Source organism: Amorphotheca resinae (genome assembly GCF_003019875.1).
Source record: "Amorphotheca resinae ATCC 22711 unplaced genomic scaffold M430scaffold_2, whole genome shotgun sequence".
NCBI classification, from domain to species: domain Eukaryota; kingdom Fungi; phylum Ascomycota; class Leotiomycetes; order Helotiales; family Amorphothecaceae; genus Amorphotheca; species Amorphotheca resinae.
In genome coordinates, this window is record NW_020194472.1 from 1351764 (window position 1) to 1378304 (window position 26541).

The 26541-nt window shown below is 52.9% G+C and overlaps 12 protein-coding genes across 12 annotated transcripts; 5 read left to right on the forward strand and 7 right to left on the reverse strand.

Moving 5' to 3' along the window:
• Positions 1-391: 391 nt before the first annotated feature.
• Positions 392-2473, reverse strand: M430DRAFT_16165 (hypothetical protein; the record flags this gene model as incomplete). The annotated part of the gene is made up of 2 exons (XM_024863406.1): positions 392-1830; positions 1879-2473. 2 exons carry the CDS (start codon positions 2471-2473, stop codon positions 392-394), a joined length of 2034 nt encoding a protein of 677 aa, XP_024724043.1.
• A 476-nt stretch (positions 2474-2949) lies between these two features.
• Positions 2950-3696, forward strand: M430DRAFT_95389 (hypothetical protein; the record flags this gene model as incomplete). Its single annotated transcript, XM_024869888.1, has 2 exons — positions 2950-3000; positions 3058-3696. 2 exons carry the CDS (start codon positions 2950-2952, stop codon positions 3694-3696), a joined length of 690 nt encoding a protein of 229 aa, XP_024724044.1.
• Positions 3697-3931: 235 nt separating this feature from the next.
• M430DRAFT_33161 (hypothetical protein) lies at positions 3932-5990 on the forward strand. The gene is made up of 5 exons (XM_024866308.1): positions 3932-4273; positions 4329-4838; positions 4887-5043; positions 5097-5429; positions 5481-5990. The coding sequence occupies exons 1-5, from the start codon at positions 4032-4034 to the stop codon at positions 5898-5900; spliced, it is 1662 nt and encodes a 553-aa protein (XP_024724045.1). The 5' UTR covers positions 3932-4031; the 3' UTR covers positions 5901-5990.
• Positions 5991-6175: 185 nt separating this feature from the next.
• Positions 6176-6969, reverse strand: M430DRAFT_94747 (hypothetical protein; the record flags this gene model as incomplete). The annotated part of the gene is made up of 2 exons (XM_024869857.1): positions 6176-6466; positions 6514-6969. The coding sequence occupies 2 exons, from the start codon at positions 6967-6969 to the stop codon at positions 6176-6178; spliced, it is 747 nt and encodes a 248-aa protein (XP_024724046.1).
• Positions 6970-8993: 2024 nt separating this feature from the next.
• Positions 8994-10002, forward strand: M430DRAFT_202298 (hypothetical protein). The gene is made up of 3 exons (XM_024864251.1): positions 8994-9232; positions 9279-9446; positions 9570-10002. The coding sequence occupies exons 2-3, from the start codon at positions 9309-9311 to the stop codon at positions 9954-9956; spliced, it is 525 nt and encodes a 174-aa protein (XP_024724047.1). The 5' UTR covers positions 8994-9232; positions 9279-9308; the 3' UTR covers positions 9957-10002.
• Positions 10003-10369: 367 nt separating this feature from the next.
• M430DRAFT_133893 (hypothetical protein) lies at positions 10370-13610 on the reverse strand. The gene is made up of 2 exons (XM_024862321.1): positions 13069-13610; positions 10370-12999 (listed from the first exon to the last, which is right to left on the reverse strand). Exons 1-2 carry the CDS (start codon positions 13149-13151, stop codon positions 10404-10406), a joined length of 2679 nt encoding a protein of 892 aa, XP_024724048.1. The 5' UTR covers positions 13152-13610; the 3' UTR covers positions 10370-10403.
• A 538-nt stretch (positions 13611-14148) lies between these two features.
• Positions 14149-14604, reverse strand: M430DRAFT_79322 (hypothetical protein; the record flags this gene model as incomplete). Its single annotated transcript, XM_024869585.1, has 1 exon — positions 14149-14604. A coding segment is annotated over one exon (456 nt), but the record flags the coding sequence as incomplete, so codon positions are not given.
• Positions 14605-14827: 223 nt separating this feature from the next.
• M430DRAFT_202333 (hypothetical protein) lies at positions 14828-15946 on the forward strand. Its single transcript, XM_024864253.1, has 4 exons — positions 14828-15080; positions 15169-15292; positions 15396-15663; positions 15754-15946. The coding sequence occupies exons 1-3, from the start codon at positions 15048-15050 to the stop codon at positions 15575-15577; spliced, it is 339 nt and encodes a 112-aa protein (XP_024724050.1). The 5' UTR covers positions 14828-15047; the 3' UTR covers positions 15578-15663; positions 15754-15946.
• A 279-nt stretch (positions 15947-16225) lies between these two features.
• Positions 16226-19013, reverse strand: M430DRAFT_16172 (hypothetical protein; the record flags this gene model as incomplete). The annotated part of the gene is made up of 4 exons (XM_024863407.1): positions 16226-17833; positions 17883-18400; positions 18446-18654; positions 18718-19013. The coding sequence occupies 4 exons, from the start codon at positions 19011-19013 to the stop codon at positions 16226-16228; spliced, it is 2631 nt and encodes an 876-aa protein (XP_024724051.1).
• A 505-nt stretch (positions 19014-19518) lies between these two features.
• On the reverse strand, positions 19519-20094 carry M430DRAFT_202357 (hypothetical protein). The gene has a single exon (XM_024864255.1). It carries the CDS (start codon positions 19995-19997, stop codon positions 19680-19682), a length of 318 nt encoding a protein of 105 aa, XP_024724052.1. The 5' UTR covers positions 19998-20094; the 3' UTR covers positions 19519-19679.
• A 2509-nt stretch (positions 20095-22603) lies between these two features.
• M430DRAFT_33164 (hypothetical protein) lies at positions 22604-23096 on the forward strand. The gene has a single exon (XM_024866309.1). It carries the CDS (start codon positions 22627-22629, stop codon positions 22822-22824), a length of 198 nt encoding a protein of 65 aa, XP_024724053.1. The 5' UTR covers positions 22604-22626; the 3' UTR covers positions 22825-23096.
• A 645-nt stretch (positions 23097-23741) lies between these two features.
• M430DRAFT_95204 (hypothetical protein) lies at positions 23742-24994 on the reverse strand (the record flags this gene model as incomplete). Its single annotated transcript, XM_024869878.1, has 3 exons — positions 23742-24094; positions 24156-24700; positions 24768-24994. 3 exons carry the CDS (start codon positions 24992-24994, stop codon positions 23742-23744), a joined length of 1125 nt encoding a protein of 374 aa, XP_024724054.1.
• Between the last annotated feature and the right edge of the window lie 1547 nt (positions 24995-26541).

Consider the following 26541-nt stretch of genomic DNA (forward strand, 5'->3'; position numbering starts at 1 on the left):
GGTGAAGCCTCTCGTGAACCAGGGCATTGAATGAAGAGAAGGCTGCGTATCACGAAGATACCATGCCTTTGTGAAATGAAGCGGACTATAACTATGAAGGGCTGAGGGAAGGCTATACAAACTTTGAATAGAGGTCAGTTGAGGAATAATAATAGGTGGCCTGAGACTCTGTGAGCCAAGTGTGGAAAATTCAGCCAACAAAGACAGGATTGATGCAACTGTGTTCTATTATCTCCCAACAGGAATATCTTATGCAAGCCAATCTTCACGTAAGCTTGAAGTTGTATCGCCCCCGTGTATTTGCAAAATGCCAGACAAACGCCGTCGCTATGCAGAATTTCCTCCAACTCCACTCAAGAAATGCATTCATATCATGCTTTGATAGCGATCCTCATCGAACAGGTATCTCCCACGCAGCAGCATCCTCATCATCACTATCCCACTCAACTTGGTCTTCCTCGTCCACTAGTGCCATCTGAACGAATCTCTGCAGCCACTGTTGATGCGCCGCCTCCTGCGCCTGAGCCGCAGCCACATCGCGAGCCTGCCCTCTTCCAGCTGGCTGCTGTGGTCGTAAACCCCGTCCTCGTCCACCAGGTGGTCCTGCTTGTCTGACGTCCGCGGGTCGATGATCGATTCGACGATTTGGGTTCCCCCGGCGCTGCTGTCGATGACGCTGAGCGGGCTGAGCGGGCTGAGCGGGCTGTGGGGGATCAGGGACAGCAGCGACAGTGGGTGCGGGTTGTGGTACGGCATTGATCCGGAGTACAAGAGGGCCTTCACGTTGTAGCTGTTGCGCGGGTGGCTCCGGAACTGGTGCCGGTTGATTGTTATCACCGACAACACGTTCGACACCTTCGTTGTGCAATGCCTCCGCCGGGGGTGCCCGTCCATCTCTGACATCGCCCGCCCCATTCAGCAATTCGGGACCCCGAGGACCAACATCTGCAAGCCCTCCTTCCAGATCATCAAGTTCATCGTCTGAGACAATCTCAATAATATCCTCTGGTTCTGGTGCCTGAGCCCCTCCTGCGTAACCAATCCCCACATCATCTCCATCTCCAGCCTCCAGCTCCCAAAGACGCATGTAGCAACCAGTGTTAACCTCGTTGTAATGCTTGTAGGGATTCGACGGTTCAAGCCATGCAGAGCAGAGATAACAAAAGTGCGTGTTACACTTAAAGCAGATCATATGGTTGCAGCCATGAGTCTTCTGAGCTGGAGCAGCGCATGTCGGGCAAGGTGTCGTATGTAACTTGAGGTACTCCAATGAAGCCTTGTCCTCTTCCGTAAGCTCGCCGTTGTTCGCTCTCGGTGCGCAGAGCGTGAACTCGCCATGCCAACCCTGGTAGCATCTACTGCAGAAAGCAAAAGAACAATCCTCGCACACAGAGAGCAGATCTCTCCCTGCACGGAACTTCTTGCTATCCTCCTCCGCATCTGACTCATCATCTGACTCGATCACCTCGAACCCGTCTGGCTTTCGATGCTTCTTCGATCGGGCAGCACCCTGGCACCACTTCCGCGGGCAATAGACGGTATTCTTGTCGGACTCCAGATCTGCTTTGTGCTTCAATTTGACGTATCGTGTGACCATCTCATGTTCCAGTGGAATCTGTAGTAATTCACTCGGGCTGAGAGTCTTCGGCTTTCGAGACTTCTTCGACGGCTGTGCTTCAGCGCGCTTCTTCGCGCAGTCTGGCGCCAGACACCGTACCGAGACGAGGTCACCCTCCGTAATCGCGTTATTGTAAAAGTCCTGCAGGCACTGAACACAGAATACATGACCACAGTCAATCATCCGGTGGCAAACCGAACCCTTCTTTGGATCTGGAAAATAGTTAGCCAAGTGCATTCACTGAGCAGATGTTATCTTACCAAGACAGACGCCGCAATCAAAGGTTTCCTTATCAAAAGCGGCCTGCGTGGCCTTGATATCGTAGTCCAGCAGAGCAATCTTGAATTCCTGGGGGATCTCCAAGACCTTCCCCTCCACGTAACCAAACGCATTTTCAGCAGCTTGTTGGAGCGAGTCGATATATTCATAGACCACCTCGGTATGCCCTACCTCCTCCCACATTTGTTCTCCCTTGGCCTGAAGCTCGTCGAGATAAGCTCTCGACAGCCACTCTGGCTCCGTAGAGAGTTCGAATCGCGGTGGCGAAGTCGCAGGATATCCTTCCGGTAGAACAATATGCAGTTGAAGTGACGGAAGATACGACAGATCGTGAGACTCGACATTGTTCGCAGGGTTGGGGGTAGCCTGGCCGTCGGAACTCGAATTGTCGGACTGTGGCGGGGTAGGCGTATCAGGAACGAAGCCCTGAGCAGAAGCTGGGAAGACAACCTTGACTGGATTCCCCGGGTGCACTGGAAGTTCCAGAGAAGCAGAGAAGGAATCTTGGGGCCCCAAAACGAGCTCGGGAAAGATGGCTGCGATACAGCCCAGCTCGACTTCACGTTGGTCCTCCATAGTCGGCAGAATGTCACCGGCCGATCCGCGACAAAGGGACGACTTCTGCTTCGGAGGACGAGTCTACTGTCATAGGCGATGGGTTAATATATGTTTGCCAACGAGCGAAGAAACTGAGAGCAAGAGGATGTTGAATCGGCGAGGACTCACATGCGGCTTAGGCAATGGTGGGGACCTGGTGTTGACAGGGAAGGTGATAAATTATTTGGGAGAGCCGCTTTATGGATGGGGGCCCGCCGCCTTATGTGGGGAACGTGGCTGCCTTATGCCAGACTCCGGTGCTGCTTTAAGGAACGTTCTATCCACCGCTTTGCGACGCCAAGCGACATCAATCAGTTCTAGACCGGCACTTCGAAGGCACCACAAGGTAATGGAGCTCCTACAATAATTCACAGCTCTTTGAAAGATTGAGCCGGTGATGCTGAACCTTCCACCATCTTCTCCACCTCCAGATTCATCGTCCCTCTCTACCAACCATGGCAGACCCGACTCCCCTGGCTTCTCTCTCCCTGACCCACGTCCACTATGTGAGTATTGAGCTACCTCCCCTATTGCAAAGTACCCTCCTAACCCCCTCTCCCCAGGATCCCAACGACCCCATATCCTATCTTTGCGCGTGGCTCGCGCTCGTTCCCCAAGGCCTCTGCGTCGTCTACGCAACCCTGATATGGTCGACGCGCGAGATCGAGATCCTGCTCATGTTCGCCGGGCAGCTGGCCTGCGAAGCCTTAAACTTCGCGCTGAAGCGTATCCTGAAGGAGGAGCGCCCGCGGCAGATGCATGGAAAGGGCTACGGGATGCCCAGCTCGCACGCCCAGTTCGTGGCCTTCTTCTCCGTGTCCCTGGCGCTGTTCTTGCTTTTCAGACATGTGCCCAAGAGCCCCGCACCGTCGCATACCCCGCTGTCAATGGGCGCGAGGCTTGGGTTGAGTGGGTTGGCGTTGGTGGGAGCGGGGCTGGTAGCATGGAGTAGGGTTTATCTGAGTTATCATACACCGAAGCAGGTGTTGGTCGGTTGCTTGGCGGGGGTGATCACTGCTGTGGCATGGTTCCTGGCTACGACTGCAGCTAGGCAGGTTGGGCTGGTTAGATGGGCACTCGATCTTTGCATTGTGAGACTCTTCAGGATGAGAGACCTGGTGGTGGAAGAGGATTTATGCCAGGCAGGGTGGGAGAAATGGGAAGTGAAGAGGACAGCATCTGCTAATACAAAGAAGCGGTGATATTGTAGATACCATCAGTGTAAATGTTTATATATGCAATCTGGGGAGACATCTCGACCTCCATCAAAAGCTGTGACGGTGGACGCTATAGACAGTACCTTATCTGTAAGCACCGGCCAAAGCCCCTCAAACCTTAAGGTACCTTACGTCCTCATTGGCTAACTTAAAACAGCGGCGAACAGGGTACAATGCCTTAGCCCTCATCATATATCATCCATCCATCCCAGAGACTCAAGTCGCAGGCCTCGAGGTTTGATCTTCACAGCTGGGGCCTCTGGAACCGCCTGGGGCCATCAGGGATTGCTTTGCCATAATTCTACCATCTCTCATCAGCAATGGCCCCTGCCGAGGCGCGAACAGGATCATCACCGCCCTTCGTCGAAGAGGCTCCTACTCGCGGGAAACGCCCCGAATGCTTCAAATCGACGCTCCAAGAGTGTCTGTTTGTCTTGACGGCCACGATGTCGATTGGGATGTCGTCCTTTCTGAATGGCATATGTACTGTGATCACTGCTCCCATCGGTCGAAGTCTTCACATGACATCTGCTCAGATCACGTGGATCACCGCTTCTTCCTCGTGCGTCCTCTCTACCTTACATATTGAAAGGAGTTGCTTTCTCATACCGTTATAGTCTGAGCTCCGGTGCGCTTCTTCTCTTTTTCGCCAAGGTGGCCGACACCTTTGGTCGCCGGTCTCTGCTCATCTTGAGCATGGGAGCGTTTGCGGTCTCGAGTCTCGTCACTGGTTTCGCTACAAATGCCATGTATCTTGACATTCTGGCTGGCATATTAGGCCTCTGGTCAGCCGCTGCCGTCCCTCCCGCCGTGGGCATTCTGGGCGCAGCATATGAGCAACCGTCGAAAAGGAAGAACATGGCGTTTGCATGTTTCAGTGCGGGCAATCCTGTTGGTTTCGTGATGGGCACCATCTTCTCCGGTGTCGCGGCGCATATATTTAGCTGGAGATCGTCATTCTATCTACTGGCAATCATATACGTGGTGTTTTTTGTTGCTGCTATTTGGACGGTCCCGGGGACGCAGGCTCAGACTGAAAAATTCACACTTGGAACGATAAAGAGGTTCGATTTGTTTGGAATTCTTCTGAGTATGGCCGGTATTGCGCTATTCTGCTCTTCCTTGACGTAGGTTATCTTGCCCGACCCTGGCGATCCATCCACTGACTGGGACAGAATCGCAGGCGATGCTCCAAGTGGATGGAAAACCTCGTACGTGATTGTACTACTCCTCGTAGGTGTAGCTCTGATTGGCACTTTCATCGGATGGGAGTCATTCGTAAAGCATCCCCTGATGCCCTTGCGAATATGGCAAGATAGAAACTTTTCCCTGGTAAGCTGAGATGCCCGCAATGTTGCCTAGGTACTTGTTAATCAACATTTCAGATCAACACAATTGTGCTTCTGGGCTATATGAGCTTTACTACGAGTTCTTTCTGGCTATCTCTCTATATGCAGAATGTCCTCAAGTTCTCCTCCCTTGGAGTAGCGGTGCATCTTCTCCCCACAGCAATAGGGGGGATTTTGGTGAACATCGTCGCAGGATTAATCTTGCACCGCGTCAGCAACAAGCTCCTGACAGGGATTGGCGCGCTTTCGTACCTGCTTGCCGCGATCCTCCTTGCCACCATGAAGGAAGATAGTTCTTATTGGGCGTTTATCTTCCCGTCATTAATTTTCTGCGTTATCGGAGCCGATCTTCAATTTAACGTGGCGAATGTAAGCTCCTCCCACCCTCCTCCACATCTGACCCTTGCTGACGATATCTAGATGTATGTGATGTCTTCTCTGCCTCCTGCACAGCAATCGCTCGCGGGTGGCATCTTCAACACGGTTAACAGGCTTTGCGCCGCGATCGGTCTGGGGATCTCTACTAGTATCTACAATGCGGAATCTGCGGGTACTGCTGCATTACAGACGGCGGTCAGGCCGTACAAGATGGTGTTCTGGTTTACTGTTGCGGCGGCTGCTGCAGGGTTAGTCTTCGTTCCATTCCTGACGATTGGGACACAGGGGCATACCTCTAGGCCCACTTCTGTGGTGAGCTTGGATAGAAAAGCTGCTGATCAAGCTGGTGGGGGTGATGGGAACTTTGATAGAAAAGCTGCTGTGAGAACTGAGGAGGTCTCTGTGCCACCGACTGACTACAGGGAGAAGGGAGAGCAATTGATGGTTGAAAATCGGGTCTAGACAGCGACAGTAAAGGCCTTAAATCATACTTATCTATTGGCTGTGTTAAAACTGCGGCAAACAGAACATGTAAAACGATTAGATACCACGGCATGGTATGTTGAACTTTTGGTCTCCATTGCGAGTCGCTATCAAAGCCAGCTCCAGCCCTTATTACTGAGGTTGAGTTGCGGAGGAGACGCATCCGGCAAATCACAAACAGCAGGAAACGTTCGAGACTTGAACACTGGGTTCTCCGGACCACAGTACATGTGTAGGCTTTGCCTACGCTGCCTCTACTCGGCCAAATCCAATTGAACAGCGAGACGATCGAACAACTCGAACTCCATCCTCTCAGCAGCCTTTGGGCCCCTGAGAATACTACCAACTATATCAGAGCCAGGTGGAAAATCGTGCTCGAACACGGGCTCCCCAGCACCCTTCATATTAACAAGCACGGCTTGTCGGAAGTGCCACCGCAAAAGCTCGTCTGGTGGCCTTTGCGGATTATCGAGAAATGTTTGGTCAAGATGCCTTCCAGCATTACCCTTAAGAATACGCCCAAAATCCACAATCTTGTAATTATCCTAAAAGGATTAGCTGCTGTATCTTTACAAAGATTATATATACATACATCAGGGTTTATGGAGAAAAAATACCCGTCGAAGTGCTGGTGTATATCGGCGCGAAGCAGTAGTCCATTTTGTACGGAGTTGATAGAACCTCCTGTAGTTGAGGGGACGGTTATCCAGCGGCCATAATTTTGATTGACCCAGTGAGTCTGATGAGCCAACGGGAAGATATGCGCTGCCTCAAAACCGGACCAATTAGGATCAGGAGTATAAGGGACTTCTTCTTGTGTGACAATACATCGATTGTCTCGCAAACGGACGGCATTTCCAAATGCTGGGATACGAGTTCCACTACCTTGAGACTGAACACGGAATAGCGGCACTTCGTTATTGATTTGCAGGGGATCTACTAGTGGGTTAGCTAGAGAAAGGTGCTGTGAATAAAGACGTACGAGTAGAATGTATATAATATTTGCCAGGCTGGAGTTGAGAGCCGTCCTTCTGTATTGTAACACCATTTTCGTTTGAAATCGTATATTCCCCATCCAAGAATACCCAAACCTCTATCATACTATAAAGATTCATATTCGTAATACCAGTCGTGCATTTGAGACCCCCAATCTCAGTTTCCCGATCGCTCGCGTCGAATATCTGTACGGTGCGCCCGTTGGAGCGCTCCATGTGTAACTCGACCAGTTCTTCGGACTGCGACAGAGAGAAGATGTTTTCAGGCCGTGGAATAGAGTCGTCAGGGGCTTTCAGAGTGTTTTTGGGTGGGACAGAATATTCAAGGGTGTCTGGGTAGGAGTGTGCAGAATGGCTGTGGCGAGCAGAAGAAGAGAACGAGGACGGGGACGAGGACGAGGATAAGGACGACATCGTGAAGAAATGGCGGGCGTGTAGTAGAGCGTGAGGATAGCAGATTATTCCAGATGATCAGGACGGATCTAGAGACGCAAACGAATAGGTGAGAGGCCGGAGTGTCCTAGAATTTAGGACTAGATCGGTAGGGCTGCGAGCAGCCACGAGACCCAGGGAGAAAGCGAGGTCACTCATACCAGAATGGCTACTGGTCTGAGGGAGAGAGCTGAACATTGGCATTGATCGTAACAATGGTATCGCTATCATGTAGTATACGCATGCGGGTCACGACGAGATGGATTCTTGGATGGAATCGATATCGCTGATCTCATTGTGGGGGCTGACTAAGATACCCCGGTCTAATGAGTGGCTGCCAGTCAGTGCCTCAGGCTTCTAATACCACAACAAAATTGCTGATACAAGGCAGATATCTGGCTTGACGAAATGGCTCTTTATGACCAGCGCAATGATTTCATAAGTTATAACAATAGCTGCTTTGTACCCTGAGGGAATGGAGGTTAATATAGTAGTAGAGGGATAAAGGAGAAAATAAGAAGAGGCGCTCCTTCGGGACGAGCCGCCGCTATGATCCATGCACGGGCCAAGTGCACAGACTGGACGACATGTCTCGTCGACTTCATGGCAATATATATGCGTATACAACCAGAATTCATAATGAGATGTCGTTTTGATGATACTCTGCGATCTTGCTCAGGTGTGAAAGAGACTTCAAGTGTGGTTTTCACCAGTGCACCTGCCCGTTTGATATCTGTGGTAAAAGACAAAGGGTGCTGAGCTGGTAATGATCATGGCGAAAATTTTAACCAAATCCGACACCAGCATACAGCTCTGCTCCATCAAGGATGGGTGGAAGACATTATAGTTTTCTATGTTTAATATTTGCTAGGATATCATGGATTGTCTACCTAATCCCATTCCTCCTAATGAAGGGATACAGCAGAAATCCACAGACAGAACGCAGTGGCAGCAAAGAACCAGGAAGATAAGGCTCAAGCTGGGCCTCTTTTCTGGATTGATGTTGAATTATGCATGAATCTTAGGGAATTCTCTACTCTAAACGTCAATCTAGCCTTAATCGCATCAGCCCCCAGAGTCATTCGACATAACTCCCAAGTTGGATGCATAGCGTACTGACCTTGGAGACTTAAATATGATCCTTGAACCTGAACCCATATATCAAAGTCTCTGTGTCTTCATATCTTTAAACTTTTTTGCTTCGTTGTTCGAGATCGAAACCCCAGCGTTAGGTAGACCCCGCGGTGTAGGTTCAGTCGAGCCTTGCTATTGGATACGGATGGTTCACGATGGTAGTTTCGAGCATCACCTCTCCTAATTCTTACTATAAATAAGTTCTGTTGTTAGCTCTCCTCCTCTTCTTTCTTCCTTCATTTTTCATCCTGCTCGACCACAACTTACGTTGTGTTCAGCACCTCACAAACCATCACCACTGCCTCTTCCCATCAACACAAGACAAGTATTTGATCATATCTCACTCGGTTAATTTTCGCTAATTCAAGCAGGATGTCTGAAGCACCTGGTGAGAACGAGGCTCCTGGAGCTAGTAAGTATAAACATCCCATCCAGCTTGTGCGATCTGACTCCCTCAGCTATCAACAGACTCCCATCACCCACCCCAACTGCCAGCACGATGCAGTCCAGCATCACCCTCAAGCCGCTCAAGTCCGAGGGCACTACCTCTCATGGCAGTGCGCCTGGAAGCCCAACTGAGGTTGGAACCCCAACTGCATCTGGAACCCCGACTGGACCTGGAACCCCAGTTGATATTGAGAATATCTCCGCCTACTACGCTTCCCAGAAGCTCAAGCAAGCCCAGCAGGAAAATGAGGCAGGCCCGTCTGATGAAACCAAGTCTGCTGCGGCCAAGCCTGTTGCAGCCAAGTCCGGTGACGGCAATGCAGGTGGAAAGAATCGCAAGAAAGCCAAGACCTTCGAGCCATACGATGTCACCGAGCCCATGGAGCCCGAGTTGTGTTTCCCCATGTACGGCATCTTGACAAACATCACCGAAGACGCCGAGAACTGGTACCATCAAGTCCGCGTCATCCTCTCCTACGGTATCGAGGACATGAACTTCGCTGGTGGCAGATTCAAGGTCAGTATCCCTATCTCTTTCCTCTCATCTTGAATCGCGTCTTCCTGATCAACAACCATACTTCATTCACTTTTACCTATAATTTTATCTAGAGATCCAGCTATTAACTACCTACATCCACAGGGCATGATCACCGGCACGTACCCTCTCCGCGACTCCCTCAACAAGATAATGCTGTCTGACGTCGTCACTCCCGCCGAGAGGGCCACGCTCATACGCTTCGGCCGCATCTACGCCAAGACCCAAGGCGACTCGCGCGACGGCGTGGTCATCGACGACGACTACATCCAGGCGTGCGGTCTCGCCGGTCTCCGTTCAGCGCTGGCCGTCATCTTCAACAGCGAGGCCGAGCGCCGCAAGTACGCCCCCCAGCCAGCCACGGACGCCGAGAAGCTCAAGGCTATCCAGGACACGATTGCGCGTCTGGAGCTCAACAACAGCGCCTCTTCCACTACGGGGTCGGGTGACAAGTCGGTCGAGCAGTCCTCTCATAGATCCGCTGATGCTTAGCTTGGCTTCCTCATCGGCGCGGCGTTCTTCTGGAGTCCACAGAGTTGCGGTTTCGTTCATTCAAGGTCTTGATTCTTCTTTTCTTTGGACCCTAAACATGCATGGATTTCACGAGGCGTATGGAGCAAGGAAGCATGAGGCATCTAGGACTTTTGATACCCCAGCATCGCTGCTTAGTCGTCACCTTGCATTGCGTTGCATTACGTTACATAAGAAAGCTATCAATCAGATGAAATGAAATGATTGATTCTCAACATAAACTTACCAGCCTGGCTAACCCACTGAAACTGCGATATATATCCGTCTCGGTATTGTAAGGTATCTATAATCGATCAACCAATCATTTATCTATTCATTCATTCATTCATTCATTCATTCATTGATATATTCATTTATTCATATATTCATAATCTACACAACGAGCCTCTAAGCCCATTCATTCATTTTTCATTCCCATTTCCGCCATTCCTCCTCCACGCGCCGCATTTCCATATTCGCCAGCTGCGGATCAAGCATGCCGAGACTAGCCTGCCTCTTCAGATTCTCCATATTCGCTTTATATGCCATCTCGACAGTTTTGCGCTCTCTCGCTTTCGCAGCCAGTAGTTTAAAGTCGTCTGCGTCGACGGCGGCGCGGAAGAGGGCACGCATGCGCGGTGAGTAGAGCTGGCAGGAGGCTTTAGGGAGACGCTGGAGCGCTTTGTTGAACATCATGGGAATGGCCTTTTCGTCTTCGAGTTCGGGCCAGACCACGTCGTCGAAGCATTCTTCGCAGACGGTGAACTCGGGGAGTTGGGTCATGATGTTCCACGGTCGGTCGGTCAGGTCGCGGTCGCGCTGGCATTCGGGGACTAGGGCCATTCGCTTTGCGAGGCTCACGAGGGCGCGCGTGTCGGGAGGGGCGTCTTGCTCGTCTGCTCGGTCGGCTGTGAGCTCGAGCGTGTCGAAGTATTGGATGAAGCGCTTGCTGTCAAACCGGAGATCGCAGACGCGTGCGGGGCCCATTGGTCTGTTTGGATCCCTCATGAAGATTCCCCTGATAGGCGGCAATAGGATCTCTATACTCTTGACGCAACTGGAGCAGACGTTGAAATTATGAATCGGGGTCCTGGTCTTCGGATCCACGAGGAAATGCCATTGCCGCACTGCTTCATGCTTTCCAAGACATTGGGGAGCAGTCGCGGCGACATTTGCTAGCCCATAGAAGAGATTCAGGTCTCGCCTACGCTCCTTACGCGTTAAGAGCCAGGCAATTCGATACCATGGTGAGCTACCAAAATCACATATGACTTCTGCTTCTGGTGGTCGAGGCGGGGCTTGGATAAAGAAGCGGCGGAATTCCGTGGGCGCTATTGTCGAGTCAAAGCAAGAAGGGCAGATATCAAAGGATGGGCATTGAGGTAATGTCAGCCAGTCATTACGTCCACGAGTAAATGTAGTCCGGGGACAGGTAGGAAGTGGCGCGATGCTGCCACTCTCAAGGTCCTCCGATAATCGACGATATGAACCAACTGGATTGTCCGTCTTTGACGGAGGCGGTTGAAAGGGAGGAGGTTGCCAATATGGAGATGGAGGTGCTGGTCTTGCGCTTGTGTTTCTCGTATCATCATATTGAGTAAGTGGCACTGTTCGGCGATTTTCGATTGGGGTATAAGGGTCAGTTCTCGGTGGTGTAGCCACTGGAAGAGATTCTGGTGGTGGTGGGTATGTCTTTGCGCCGGGTATGGGAATTGGATTTGCCTGCCGCGATCTTGGTCGAGCGATTGGGGAATCCGTTGGGTTCAGTCGATCGGCCGAGGACCGTGGTGTATCAGGGGCAAAGGAAAAGGGGGACACGGGTCCATCGACAGGGCTTCGACTACCACTCCTTTGTGGAAATGTCTCTGCTCTCTCTCGGTCGACCCTAGGCAACTGGATTGGAGATGCTTTAGGAGAAGGCAGCGGAGAAGAGTATTTCCTGCTAGCAGGTTTGAATTCGCCAGACGATCTGTTGGACCTGGATCCTCGATATCGGTCATCCTCCTCCGCTTGAAGTTCCCGGTGTCTGTGATGCTGATGAGGACGGTGACGACGTCTACGACTCCTCTCCGAATCACTATCCCCGGTGTCCGAGTCACTGCTATAGTAATGTCGGCCGGAGCGTGATAGGGATCTACCAGAACGTCGGCGGTCTGTATCTACCGACAGCTTGCTCGAATGTGGAGATGAACGCCTGTCTCTGCGACGACCATAGTCCTCCTCCGATAATTGCTGCAATCTTGTTAACTTATCGTTGGAATCCCGCCTCAATCTGCTGCCGGTTTCATAACTGCTACTACTGCGTTTCTCTTGCAGAGGGGTCCCGCTGGCTCGTTTGGCGCTGGACGGAGTGGCTGATCTGCCTCCAAAACTTTCCACATGCTGTCGTGGACTAGAAGCCGGGAAAGAATCCTTCGGAAACCTCTGCACATCTGGTGAAAGCAACTCGCCGTGTGTTCGAGAGTACGAGGTTGCTTTTGGTGTCAGGTCGCGGTCTCCAGAACCAACCGATTGAGCTGATGAGCTTCTCCGGAACTGCGGTGGTATATCCCGCGGGACTTTCGTCTGCAGAGCCGGCAGATCTTGTCTGCTACGTCGCCGATGGAGGCTCTCCTTCAATGGCTCTGGTTGTTTTGTCGGTCGGCTCGCGCCCTTTGGAACGTTCGCATCCTTACGATCCGACGTGTTGTCGGTTTTTGGAAGCAGCACGAAGCGCCGTTCCGGGTTGTCGTCCTCCTTTGCACATGGAGGCGATGCGTGTAATCTTGTGGCCTCCGCTGATGTGACGTCCGCCTCGAGAATGATCGGGTGCTGGTCGATGGTGCCCCGCAGCGGAGGATCGTTGGATGTAACGGCGGGGCGACCCGACTCTCTCGCCAGCGAGACAGCCTCGTCTTCGACTGTTGGTCGTGGCGGTGGTCGTCCACGAGGTCCTCGACTCGGGCTCCGGACTCGAGGAGGGATGGCATATTCAGTAGGTCTCAGTAAGGACGGCGAGCTGGTAGAGGCCGACTGGGGGGTAGAGCTGTACGATGGTTAGCTGCGATGATACAAAGTTATAAATATACTGCGGTTCGCGCCGCGGACGACTGACCACGAGGGACTCCTTCCTCTGGCTGTCTTGAAGTATCCATTGACCAGAAGCTCATTCACATCTCGTCTCTGAGTGGTCTCCATGATGGAGACCGATCTAGTGGAGGTGGGAAGCAATCCAGTGGCAAGGGCAGGCCATAGAATCGAAGAATAAAACGCACAAAATTCTGGAAGCGTGTGTCTGATGCGCCGTTCACATTATTATAGGGAAAGATGGATAAGAACGCAGCTCGCACGGCGCGATTGTTGGCTGAGAAGAGATGGTGTTTGGAGTTGGAAGTTTAGAGGTGCAGGATTCCCCTTGTGAGGAGACGGGATTGAGGCGCAAGCTTGTTGGATGGAGGGATGCGATGCCGTTGGATTGATGCCCCTCACGACTCCACAGTGACATCTGATCGGGACATTTAACGAACAGAATGGAGAGGCTGAGAGGGTGAGAGAGATGGGGTTTAGATCCGATTCGATCTAATTCACACAATTCGACGAATGCGAGAAAAGAGCGATCAAAGAGCGGTGGGGAAGGGAACGCCGTCTGCGTGAGACGGGATAGCTGATATGTATGTATGGCACTGTAAGCTGTGGCTATGTTATGGTCTGGTCTATGATACAATACCGGGGCGCATATCTGCATGATGGTCTGCATGTCCTCCCGCAAAGTCGATATATATTCCGAATTGTCCCAGCGAATTACCTGGTGTCTGTTCCTGGGGAGATGGATGATCTCAAGCCTTGTCTTGCCAGCTCCCACGTCTGCTTGGCTTCTCCCACACGATTGCTTGCTCTCGGGCAGTTCTTATGAGGAATCCAAGGTGTGGTGGTCTTGATATTATTGTAGGAATCAGGATGGTTTTGTTTCATCTCTCACAGGCATAGAGCTGGGACTGCAGACCAATCACGTCGACGGCTCGAGACACAACTCTCCGACCTGAGGGTTCCAACCGCGTCCTGTATTATGTATGTATGTGTAGGTGGTATACAACTATGTGTACAATGATCTTCTTCCCCCCAGATCTTATTCATCCATCCCTCTCTCCCCCATCAACCATCGGCATCACCATCCATCCTCCCCTTCCTTATAATCCACCAAGCGCTCCAAGATATCCTTGTCCCCGGGCCCGAACGACGGGTCCTCCAAGACTTTGGCCTCCTGCTCCTCGATCTTCTTCAACATCTGCCTCTGCCTCTTGCGCGCCTTCTTCCCCCACTCGGCGCCCGACGTCGTCTTGTCCGCCTCCTGCTCCTCTTCATCCTCGCCGCTCTCCTGCTCGTCCGCCGGGTCCTCGAGCCCCCTCAGCGCATTCGGGCTGATCTTCGCCTTCGCCGCGACGCCCGCCGCGTCGGCCGCGCGCTGCTTCGCGAGCTGCCGGTCCTGGATCTTCTTCCCGATCTTCACGAAAAGGGGCCGGATGAGGAAGTACGCGCAGACGACCGTCACGAGCCGGATCCAGCGGTACGAGTTCATGTTGGTGAAGGCGTGCGTGACATTGTAGATGAATCGCTTGAGGAAGTACACCACGTAGTCCTCGATGATGTCGACCATCTTTGATAGAGAGGAGAGTGAGTAGGCGGATGAATGGATAGAATAGATAGATAGGTGGCTTAATGAGGCGTAATGTGGCAGATTCGGATTCTTTATTTCCTTTCCTTTTCTTCTTTTCTCCCTTTCCTTCTAAACAATCGATTTCCCAGCCGCACCGATAATCCGTAATTCGAACCTCAAGAAATTCCGCGTTGGTGAAGAGAGGAAGTAGTAGGTAGGGAAATTGCTTTCTTTCTTCACTCTAGGGAATTTTCCGACTTCTTTTCATAAGGCTGAATAGGCCAGAAATTAATTACTGAGACCACCGGGCCGTTCGGTTGAACCTCGGGAAGCGCGTCACCCTCTGCAAACAACGCGTTCTCTCCAACTCCTGGGGTGAAGCAAAAGAACAACACCATTTATTTATCCAGTAAATAAATCAGCAAGAAAGGAAAAGAAGAATGGCAGATCAAATGGATGATGCACTTCGCGATGTACGTTTTATTACCCCTCCCCCCTTTTTTCTCCCCCCAACACATCGCAGCACAGCACATTGAACTAACCCCCACTGTGACCTCACAGCGACTCAAAGCCTCCCTCTGGTTCTCAGTCGGCAAGATCGTCGATGAAGAATCATTGCGTTTAAACACAAATGCTACGCCTCAGTTCATCGGTGCTTTGACTGAGATGGTATGGATGCAGATCGGTACCTCCCCTCTTATCCCCCTTTCCCCTCTTCCCCCCCTTCTTTCCCAAACAAACCGCTTCTCCAACACTAACACTAACTAACACACACCTCCCCCATCTAGAAAACATAGCGACAGATCTCGAAACCTTCGCCGCGCACGCAGGACGCAGCACGATCACAACAGCTGATGTGTTGCTTATAACACGTAGAAATGAGGCTTTGCAGGGTATGATTAGGGAGTTTATAGATAGGGAGAAGATGAAGAATGGAAGGGGAAGGGGGAGGGGAAGGGGGAGGGGGTGAGTTGGGAGGGGGGTGTGGAGAGGGAGAGGGATGGGTTATTGGATTATGGATTGGTTTGGATTGGTATGTGAATAGAGGAGAGGAAAGTCGGGATGGGATGGCTGAAGATGATGATTTAGGGGGTAGAGGAGGGGAGGGGAGGGAAAGGGGGGGAAGTGATGGGAGGGGCTGGGGAGGCTGAATGCAGATGGCCAGAGGATGGATGAATACCTTAGACAAGGGGATATGTTGTTAAGGGCGAGCGATGATGGAGTGATAGTAGTGAGAAGTTGAGAATCATACGACAGAGGCCTCAGATATTACGAGGCAGCCAGCATCTCAGTCTCATTCAGACAGGGAGAGTGCTTCAATTCAAGAACACTATATGCAATTCAATCAATCAAATCAATTCATCATAACAAAGCTGTCGATTTCAAACTTTTTACATGTAGTTTCATCATCAAAACATATATATATGGCGCGGGGCTTGAACCTGCCATCATTGCGCCCCCCCCCCCAAAGAGAAAACAAAAAATAGCCTCCAATACCCATCAAATCCATCCATCCATTCATCCATCCATCCATACGCCAAGCCCCGGACCACCAAGACCTATCCAAGATTCCCAAGCCCCCTATTTACCAACCCAAATCCCAACCCTCCTTCCTTGCTTACGCGAGAGGTCTCGCCTCTGTCGACGCGTTATTGCCAAACAGGTCCTGCCCATCGGGCTGCACCACCTCGGGCAGCGGGCTATTCAACCTGCTCCAGCCGGGCGCCTGATCAATCCAGGTCATGTCGCCCATGAAGCCGCCGCTCTCGCCGTGGGCGCCCTCCTCGAGCGGGACGTTCCACAGCTCGTTGCCGTTGTCGAAGGTGAGGAAGTCGTTGAGGTCGACATCGCCCGTGAGGGAGTTGCCCATGGTCGGGAACTCCATGCCGTTCATGTTGCTGTTGCCGAACTGGTCGCCTGAGACGGCGTTCTCGCTGTCGGGCGTGCGCGCCGAGATGGCGTTGTGGAGGTTGTCGGGCCGGCCCACGGGGATGCCAATGTCGACCATGCCGCTGCTCTGGAGATCGATGTCGATACCGTGCTCGTCGCTAGGAGGTGTTGTCCTGCGCGCCGCTCGGGAGCGGTGCTGCATCTCGGTGGCTTTGGCATTGTCGTGTCGCATCCTGTGGTTCGAATTCCTCATCATGACATCGATGTCTGCTTTCCGGATTGCCGCCTCGAGGAACTGGGTAGCGAAATCTGCCGACGCGTAGTTATCCCGTAACTTCTCGAGTACGAGCATGCACTGACAGAAACCATCCATGGCAGCTTGGCGGGCGTCATCGTTACAAGACTTAATGTCCAGGAGATGGATAATGATAGCCGGGAGAAGGACAGTGACCCCGGTCGTAGGCAGGTACCGCTCGAGGCCACGAGCGTGCAGATCCTGGGAGACGCGGGTGATTTCTCGTGAGGCTTCGCGGACCTTTTTCCTCGAGCTATCTTGCAATTCCCGGCTGCCCTCAGGTTGAGAGATCGCGGCCGAAGGTAGAACTTGAGGTCGGTGTAATGCGGATAGCGTGGTGAAGTATACCATATGCAACAGGGCTCTTTGTACGAAGACAGGGGCGGCGCTGTTTCCAACGCCCATCTCATTGGTATATTGACAGCAAGCAGGAAGCTCGTTGACCCACTGGGTCAGTTCGTCATCACAGCGCTCGACCTCATCCGTCTGATCCAATTTCTTGGGGAAGAGCATCACGCTGGAGCGAGTACTGCCTTCCTGACCTTGCATCCCTTGACACCGGACCAAGACCGAGTATTGGGCGCCCAAGACGTGACTGATGCACAAACAGAGCTTTGCTTTTGCAATGCACATGTGTGCCAATTCCCTCTGTGCGTCCACATCTCTGATCAGTGTGCAATCCGACGGGATTATGGTGATGCTATCAGAAAGCGGAGCGATCTCGAAATCGTCCTCCGTGAGCATTGGCACATCGTAATCCTCGTCCTTTATTCTCGTTGGGCGCCGCATGCCCAGTGCGACCAGACGATCCCGCATGAAACACGACCACCAGATCCGTTTCCACAGCTTCTTCTTATTCGGCTCCATGTTGGAGTTTTCCGGATTCCTGTGCAGCCCGATCGTGTGTGCCAGTGAGATCGCAACACCCATCCAATGCCATGTGTCTTTCTGGTCATCCGGGGTCTCGTACCAATATGTCATGAGGAGGAGTGACTGGACGAGGGAAACGCGGTCGATCTCGTAGTCAAAGTCGTAGAGAACCTACTGAAGTTAGCCAAGAGACTGTAGACGGCACTTCCACAGTACGCACCCTAGCTTTCTGGAAAAACGCTTTCCTCGCAGCTTTTCGATTCGTGTAGCCCGCAGCCCTCAAGAAGTCCATATCTACGAAGGCTGTGCCCACGAACATGATGGCCTGGAACAACAGCAGACTGATCTTCTCGGGCTCGCCAGTCCCATCGTCGATGATCTGGAGGAGCTCGTGGATCTCGACCAAGGGCATATATGGATGTACGTATTCGATGTAGGCCCGAAGGAGCGCATTTCGAATCGGGATGTCGGGGATAGAGAGGGCGCCCTTCGCGTAGAGGTAATCGATGTCGGCGGAGGTCATCCGCTGCGGGAGAGGTTTGAGATAGTCCGGCAGGATGTGCTTGAGCACGGGCGCGGGAGGCATGGACGGTGATGCCAATCGCGTCGCGGTCCTGTCGCCATGGAAGGAGGCCAACTTGAGCAGCCCGTAGGTCGGATCCGAGTCGTAGGGCGAGGAGATAAAACTCTGACGCCGCCGGATCTCGCCCTTGTTGATCTGCTGGTTCACGTTTTGGTCTGGTGGTCAGCATGCACAGATTCCTGCTCGTGCTTCGTGCTTACAGATTGAGTGAGGCACATGCTGGGAAGCATTGAGGTCGCTGCCTCCGATGTCATTCGACAGGGGGATCGATCCGCTGCCTCTGCGCGCCTCAGCACCGACGATGTCTGAGGGGTTGACGATGCCCTTCTGCCAGGTCTGCGCGCCTCCCTCCGCGGTGGGAGTCTGGCCAGCGGTGGAGGTTGGAGCTGGGGCAGCATTGAGATGCTTCCTGGGTTCGCCGCGGGTCAGTATTTTCAGCCCACGCACTCGGGGACTTCGCACCGGTACTCACTTCCGCCGTTTGCTCTCCTCGATCACGCACTTGATGCCGTCCATCGCACAGTTCGTACAGGTGACCTCACCGTCCGCCGTGACATGATACCTCTGGGTCACATCGCACCGCACCTTGCGGGCTCTGCACCCAGCGCAGGCCTTGGCGGCTCTCCTCTTGACGGGCTTGGGATTGCCATTGCTGTCGAGCCCGGCAGCGGTGCTCGTTCGTTTTTTCGACGCGGACGAGGTCGAGGGCGGTGATTGAGGGTCCTGGGCGTCCTTCCCCTCGATCGGGGTGCTCCTGTCGGGGCTCATGATGGGGTAGAGGGCGAGCCGGTCAGGTCGAGGCGAATATCATAGGAGGACGAACCAGAGGATGGGCAGCATGTGATGTGAAGGGCGCCAAAGGGTCAAGCGAGAAAAAAAGGAGCAACGCCGGATGCTGGCCCAGACAGGACAGACAGATGAACAACAGATGCAATCCGAGAAGTGAACAGACGGAGTTACGGAAGAGGTCGATGAGGAAGGGGAGAGCAACTGGCTGTCCAGAAGACGGGAGAGTCTGAGCCTTCAAAGAACAAGCAAGCCGGAAAAGGGTCGCCGGTGGGGTGGGGGGGCTCTGGTGCTTAAGTACTGTGTAGGCCGTGGGCAAGGCAGAGAGGACTGGGACGGGAAACGGGTAAGGTACACAAGGACGGATGGACTACTACGGTGTCTGGCCTATGAGTTTGGGACTATAACGTATGGAACTATGGAGCACTGGAGATAGCAAATTGTGGAGTATGAGGAACTAAACTGGTTGTGAGCAAGGAGGCAAGGAGAGGGCCTCCCTAGTCACGGCACGGGGGGGGGATCCTCAACCTTCGAGCCTCGACGATTACTACTTATTTACTACTCTGGGGCACGCCGCATTGCCTCTTACAGTTACGGGGCGAGGGGTAGTTGGGTTGCTAACTTACCACTGTGGTATTCTGCGTGGTATTATTGGGTCCTGATGACTATTCCTAGGGTCGAGTTCCTTGTAATGAAGACAAGGAGTCTAGAGGAGAGGAGAGGAGAGGAGAGGAGAGGAGAGACGGCGGACAAGCGGAAATGCGGACGGATTATTCCCAGCAATTGCTCCGTACATACATGAACAATACTGCTCAGCATGGCCATCCAGCATTTCCCACGCAGCAGGCTCAACCAGAGATGCTCCGTCGAAGGGATGAGATCGAGTGCCACCACCGCCGCCCGCCCCCCCAACGCGCGCCCATTAACCATTAATAAACATGGAGCTGGAGCTAAGCCCGTCGACATGGACCAGGGCGCTGGACGAATCGCAGGGCGCGTAAAGAAAATACTATCTACTTAACAAGTTAACGCAGGCTACGCAGCAGAAAAAAAGGAGTCGGCCTTCTAGCCCGGACTCTGCTTAGTCGAGTCGCCCCTGGGCCCAGCGGCGGGTCACGGGGGGTTTGGATTTCTGGGTATTCTCCACTACGTCTGCGGTACTAGGGATTTGACAATCGTGCTGGGCCAATACCGGGGGAACTTACCAAGGGCCGCCGTGCAAAGTAATCATTTAATGCCTCTTCTAGTGACCGACTTGCGGGCTCTGACGAGTCGGCGCCATCGAGGCCCGGATTTGTGATGCGTCGCGCAGAGTCAGGAGTCAGGACACGATGGCTTCTGCGGAAATTGATTTCCAGAGACGTGAATCGTGATGGACGGCTGGCTCCCAGGGGGAGGGCGAAGAGCGAGAGAAGGAGAAGTGAGCGAAGATCGGAAAGAGAGGCCAAGGAGGAGGCATGAGGGGAGAAATCCGTGGAAATCCAGAATAAATGAGAATAAAAATAAAAATAAATAAAAATAAAAATACAAATAAAAATAACCAAAAAGAGAATTAGATAATTAAACAACGGCGTCATGTGGGCGCCAGCAGGGGTGCAGCCCACCTTTGCCCAGAGCCCACTTCTCCAGCTTTCTGGAGTACTTACGGAGTACTTAGTGTTAGTGGTGTTGAGAGAGGCGTGGTGCGGACGAGAACGGAGTAGCGGGCTGTGGAGAAGAAGGGAGGGAAGGGATTCAAGGGAAGAGACATCCTGAACCTGGCCGCAGCTGACAGGCACACACACATGGCCAATGAATTGCCTTCTTCCCCCGCCGACGTCGACGTCCTGGTTTCCGGGAATAATCGCTGCGTGTTGTGTTGTGTCGTGTGTGAGTGAGGAGGGAGAGAAGTAAGAAATTGAGAAGCCATTGAGCCACACAGCCCACGATGGGACAAGACAGGGAAGAGAAGAGCAGCCCGCAACGCAGACGACCGGGTCTTCGGCCACGCATCCCTCTCTTGTCTGGCTGGTTCTCCTGTCCTTCGTCTCTCTCTTGGTCGGGTCTGGGTCTCTCGGTTGGGGCCGGTCGAAGCGGTATCGAGGGAAATGCGTCATGATCGTCGAGAACTCTCCAACGTCGAACACGGAGCACGCGCGTGTTGCGGAACCGCGTATACAACTATAGCCAGGTTAGGATAAATAGTAGATACTAGATAGATATCTGCACGCATCCGCATCCGCATCCGCACCTGATCCAGCCAAGGGCGCGCGCGCGTGGGATTGCGGAGAAGAGAGACAGACCTCCAGACCTCCAAGACTTCCAGACTTTCCAGAACCCATCCCGCATTATCTCCCCTCGTCCAGAGAAGATACCCAATGCATCGTAGTTCGCTCGTCAAAGGCGTCTCGTTTCGCAAAATATCGCGCAGAGGCTTTGATTGCCACCACAAGAGAGATGGGTGGGTCGGGATCGTTTTCCCGGTATTTGCCGTCCAGCTGCAATAACCGAACATAGCCGAAGAAAACGGCCGTGCGTTGGATGGGCCATGTACAAGAGCACAAGGTACCTAATAGGGGATGGAAATGGATGTCACTGTAGTAAGGTATCGACTTGCACAGGAATCAGTTGCCGGTAAGGAGTAAAGGTAAAGAAAGATGCATCGTCAGCTTCATGTTCACGTGTTGATCATGGTCTAACGGTATGTCCTTGCCTTATGATACAATGCTACGCACGTACTGCAAGGCACTCCCACAGTCGTGTGTCCTTCGCCTACAAGTACCCAAAAGAAGACGCTGCACCAGAGAGAGAACAGAGAGAACAGACTCCTTCACATGTGATTCCGCTCGTGCGAGACAGACGCTGTGATGAGGATGGAGGTTCCAGAATCCGGGACCTGCAAAGCCCGGCATGGGGATATGTTATGTGATATAAAGTATGTCAAGTGACGATACGATCGGGTCGCATCTGGTAGACCTCTTCCCATCGGTGGCCAAGTAGTCACGGCCATGAGCACTCGAGCTGTGTCCGCTTTGTATAAGTATATACCTACCTACACGGCAACATATTTGTATGTCCCGTTTCCATCACTCATTGGCACCTCTCAGTCAGAGCCCGTTGCCATCGTCTGTCTCCATGAGAAGAGCAACTCCACTGTCAAGCCATGCAGTTGAGGATCGGGTCCCAAACTTCCTTGCCACGTCGTCTGCGCGTCGAATATGGCATCCTGACAGGGCTGACTCTGCCATCCCGAATCTCTGTTTCTTTCCTCATCACTTCCCCCTTCTCAAAAACCCCCTTTTCCTTACGGACCTTATCATCTTCAAACGGTATCGTCACGTGATCTTATCTTCACCTCCAGAGAAGTCCTACTTCACTTGAAGCCCAGAGCCCAACACTCGCCACACCACACCCCATCTCCTTCATGCATCATCATCACAAGTCTTGAAAACAATAGACCCTGGCGGACACGCTGGATTGACGAGCACCGACGCCATGAAAGTTCGTATTCGCAGTAACTTCACTGGCAAGATCTGGACTTGTTTGCTTTGAGTCAATATTTGATACCTACCTACCTTACCTACCTACCTTACCTACCTACCTTACCTATATTGAAATGACCATACCACCCCCTCAAAAGAAGCCCCTTTTTTCATATAAATATCTTCGCCTTCGAAAACCCATCCACAAGATCATCAACCAACCCCCTCCCGCTCCGCTCTTCCCTAGTCCACCAAGACAGACCAATATCCCGAATCCCCTATTTTATGCACCCCCACCCCATCAATCCCATCATCTTCACACAAACAAATAAAAAGTAGACAAGTAAGGTAAAGTAAGGTAAGGTAAAGTAAGGTAAGGTAAGGAAACGACTTCAGCCAGCAAAGGGACATACATCATGTTCCCCTTCCCCCCTTTCCCCCCCAAAAGAAATCTCCGACTATTCCCCCCATTCCCACTGTACCTACCTTACCTACTCTCCTACATGCACTTGCCTTCTTCCTCCCACCTTCCTTCCACCTCACCCCCCACAAAAAGAAAAGCCCTCTCAGAATAATGCGCCGCACAGCATGAAACTTCATTTCTTCTGAAGGGGGGGGGGGGTGAGGAGGGTTGGGGTTAGGATTGGGGAAAAGTGAGGAAGTTAGAAGTTATAAAAGGTGATAATGAGGAGTTGAAGTTTGATGTTTGAAGTTTGAAGGTAGAGGGGTAGGATGAGGAGGGGGTAGGGTAGGGTATTAGGTAGGTAGGTAAGTAAGGTAGGTAAGGAGGTAGGTAGGTAGATGGATTGGACAGGAGAGGAAAGGGAAGGTAAATATTTATAGATAAAACACAACTATCATCTTTCTCCGCGGTAAATGGAAGGAAGCGATCCCCACTTGTGGATAACCTCGGGATTCCAGACTAAAAGCTGGTAAGTAGAATAGTAATCTACTCTCTCTCTCTGTATATATATACATACCTCTATTCGAAACTCTTTCGAAATTCTTCACATCTATATCAGAAGACTTTCTTTTTTTTGTATTTTTTGGATTCAATCAACGGCTAGCGATATCTATATACAAGGAGCACACCTATATACAGTTCATATATAGACCAAGGCTAGACCGCGACGCCACCCGTCGTAAAACCGATGCCATCCCATGCCAAATCCCATATCCCGAGCCTCCTGTGTACACACGTTCAATCGTTTCGTCAAGGTTGAGGGTGTCATTGTCGCGTTGCGGGCATTTAGGCGTTGATCTTCTCGCGCTGTCCGTAGGAGCGGGTGGCGTAGTCTCCCTTGTAGACGATGAGGTCCTGGGGACGGTAGTCGTGTCTGCCGGAGAGGTAGCTGTCGAGGATGGCAAGGGTACCGTCGGCGTAGCGCTTCTGGGCGTCGAGGGAGGTACCGGACATGTGGGGCACCATGGCGTTTCCACCACCGAAGGGGTTCTTGGCGTAGCGCAGAGGGTGGTCCTTGGGGGCGGGTTGAGGGAACCAGACATCACCACCGTATCCACGGAGGTGGCCGGACTTGAGGGCGGCGGCGACATCCTCCTTGACGACGATGGCACCACGGGCGGTGTTGACGAGCCAAGATCCTGGGGGTGGGGGTTAGCAAGTGCGGGGCGGGAAGGAGTGTGGGGTTAGGCGACGACATACCAGGCTTCATCTTGGCGATCAGGTCCTTGTTGAACAGACCGCGGGTCTTCTCGTGGAGAGGGCAGTTGATGGTAACGACATCGCACTGGGCCAACATCTCCTCGAGGGTGTCGACTCTGCGGCAGCCAATCTCCTTCTCAACCTCAGGCTTAAGAGGCTGGTAGTCGAAGTAGAGGAGCTCCTTGCAGTCGAAGGGCTTGAGACGGCGGAGGACACGCTCACCGATACGGCCGACAGCGACGGTACCGACGACCTTGCCCTCGAGGTCGAACTCGTTCTTGGCGGCAGCGGCAACGTTCCAGTCACCAGCCTGGATCTGCTCGTGGGCAGGGACGAAGTTGCGGACCAAGACGAGGATGGTCATGAGGACGTGCTCAGCGACGGAGACGACGTTGGAGCCAGTGACCTCAGCGACGGTGATACCGCCGTTGGTCTTGTTGGCAGCGTTCAGGTCGACGTGGTCAGATCCGATACCAGCGGTGATGGCAATCTTGAGCTTCTTGGCCTTGGCAAGACGCTCAGCGGTGAGGTAACCGGGGTGGAATCTAGGGGTGTGTTAGAGGTGGTCGAGTGGAGAGGAGCGGAGCGGGAGGGAGCGGGCGGGAAGCATACGGGGTGGTGATGATGATCTCAGCATCGACGAGCTCCTTCTCGAAGACGGAGTTGGGGCCCTCCTTGTCGGAGGTGGTGACGAGGGTGTGTCCTCTGTCCTCGAGCCACTTGCGGATACCAAGCTCGTTCTCGGTGGTACCGAGGAGAGCTGGGACATCACGGGCGTGCTCACCGCCGTCGTACAGGCAAAGAAGAACCTTGACCTTTTCACGTTTGTCCGTTAGCATTCTGATATCCCCAAGACGATTGTGACGGAGGGCCGCGGCGCCGCTGGACAGGAGACTGGGCCTCTTTGCTGGGGTCCTGGCGGCAGCTGTGTACAGCGAGCGGGCGGCCGAGCCTGTTGCCAGGCGGCAGAGAGGGCGAGTGAGGAATACCATTTTGATTGATTGACTGGACCTTTGATTCTAAAGGTGTTGTGCGAGAGGTTATATCTTCCGGGAGAATGGAAGACTTATTGCGATGCGAGTTGGTAGGGATTTCAGGAGTGACGTCTATGTTTGGAGCGCACGTCAGTAAAACAGGTCTCTTGGAGGGGGGTCCAGGCCGGTGATTGGTATAGCGAGTACGTCAGGCAGTGGGTAAATCCAATACAACAGACGTCAAGCTCGCAGGTCCAGCCGCCCGGGCGGGAACTGGGAGACGATCCGCTGTGAATTGGAGGGGTAAAGGGGAGGGGAGAGCAGGGCAGAGGAGGGAGGAGGAGCGGGAGGGAGGGCGGAGGGGAGCGGGAAGCCGGAGCAGAGAGGGGAATCTCAAAGAGAGAAGAGAGAAGGCAGCGTACCTGTTGGACTATCAGATCCTGTGTAAGATGGAAGTGAAGATGATGATGATGATGTTGTTGTTGTAGAGAACAGAAGCGATTCAGGTCGAGGGAGGTCGTCCTTTTATACTGCGACGACTCTCTCGACAACAGCACCGAGTTGCCCCTCTCTCAGGCCCCTCGCGGTTTCGCACGTCGCAGCGATGACTGTGGTTGCCGTCTCCACTCCGACCATACAGTAATCAACCAGCGTTCGCCCAGCAGAGAGCCAGCCTCACGCGGCGACGTGCGCGCATTGCCCCTCCACTGAGCTTCTCTTCCTCACCATCTGCGAACAATCCGTCCTCGCCATTCGGAGGGGTCTCGGAGGGTCGGCATTGGCAGGGCGCCCCGCCAAAGCTGTGTTGTCGAAGGAACTCACGGCGGAAGCTCTGTTTTCGTTGTTTTCGTGCTCCAGTTTTCAATCTGTCCTCTTTGTGATTCTCTGTTCTGATGCTCTTCTATCCATCCATCCATCCATTCATCCATTGCAATCTCCCTCTCTCCCTGTCCCATCTGCCCATCGACTGTGGCCACGACTCGTACGGTAAGACACGCGACGTTCGGAGGCGGGGTATCCCGTATCTCGTATCCCCCTATCACGTTGCGTCATCGGCCTCGCTTCGACGGGTACCCCTCAGGGTCGTCGCATTATCGATAGCCGGCCATGTCTCGGGGACTGTTCGGCATCCACGTTCAACTCACAGCTCCCCCACATTTTCAGGCTCGGAGCTGGTTCGGTGTCCTCAACAACAACACCGCGCCCTCCACTTTATTCTATGCCTCAGCCTGGAATCTTACTTCATCAATCATCGAGCGGTGTTGTGTTTCCGGATGGCAACATCATGACTGTCTGTCCTCTTCTTTTTTTCGGTGGCGCTGGCTTCAAGGTTCATTCTTTGGTTCTGCGTCTTCGTGAAGATGGACGTGAGGAAGCGCAGGACGCATGGGCAAGCATTATTCGTTGGGCAC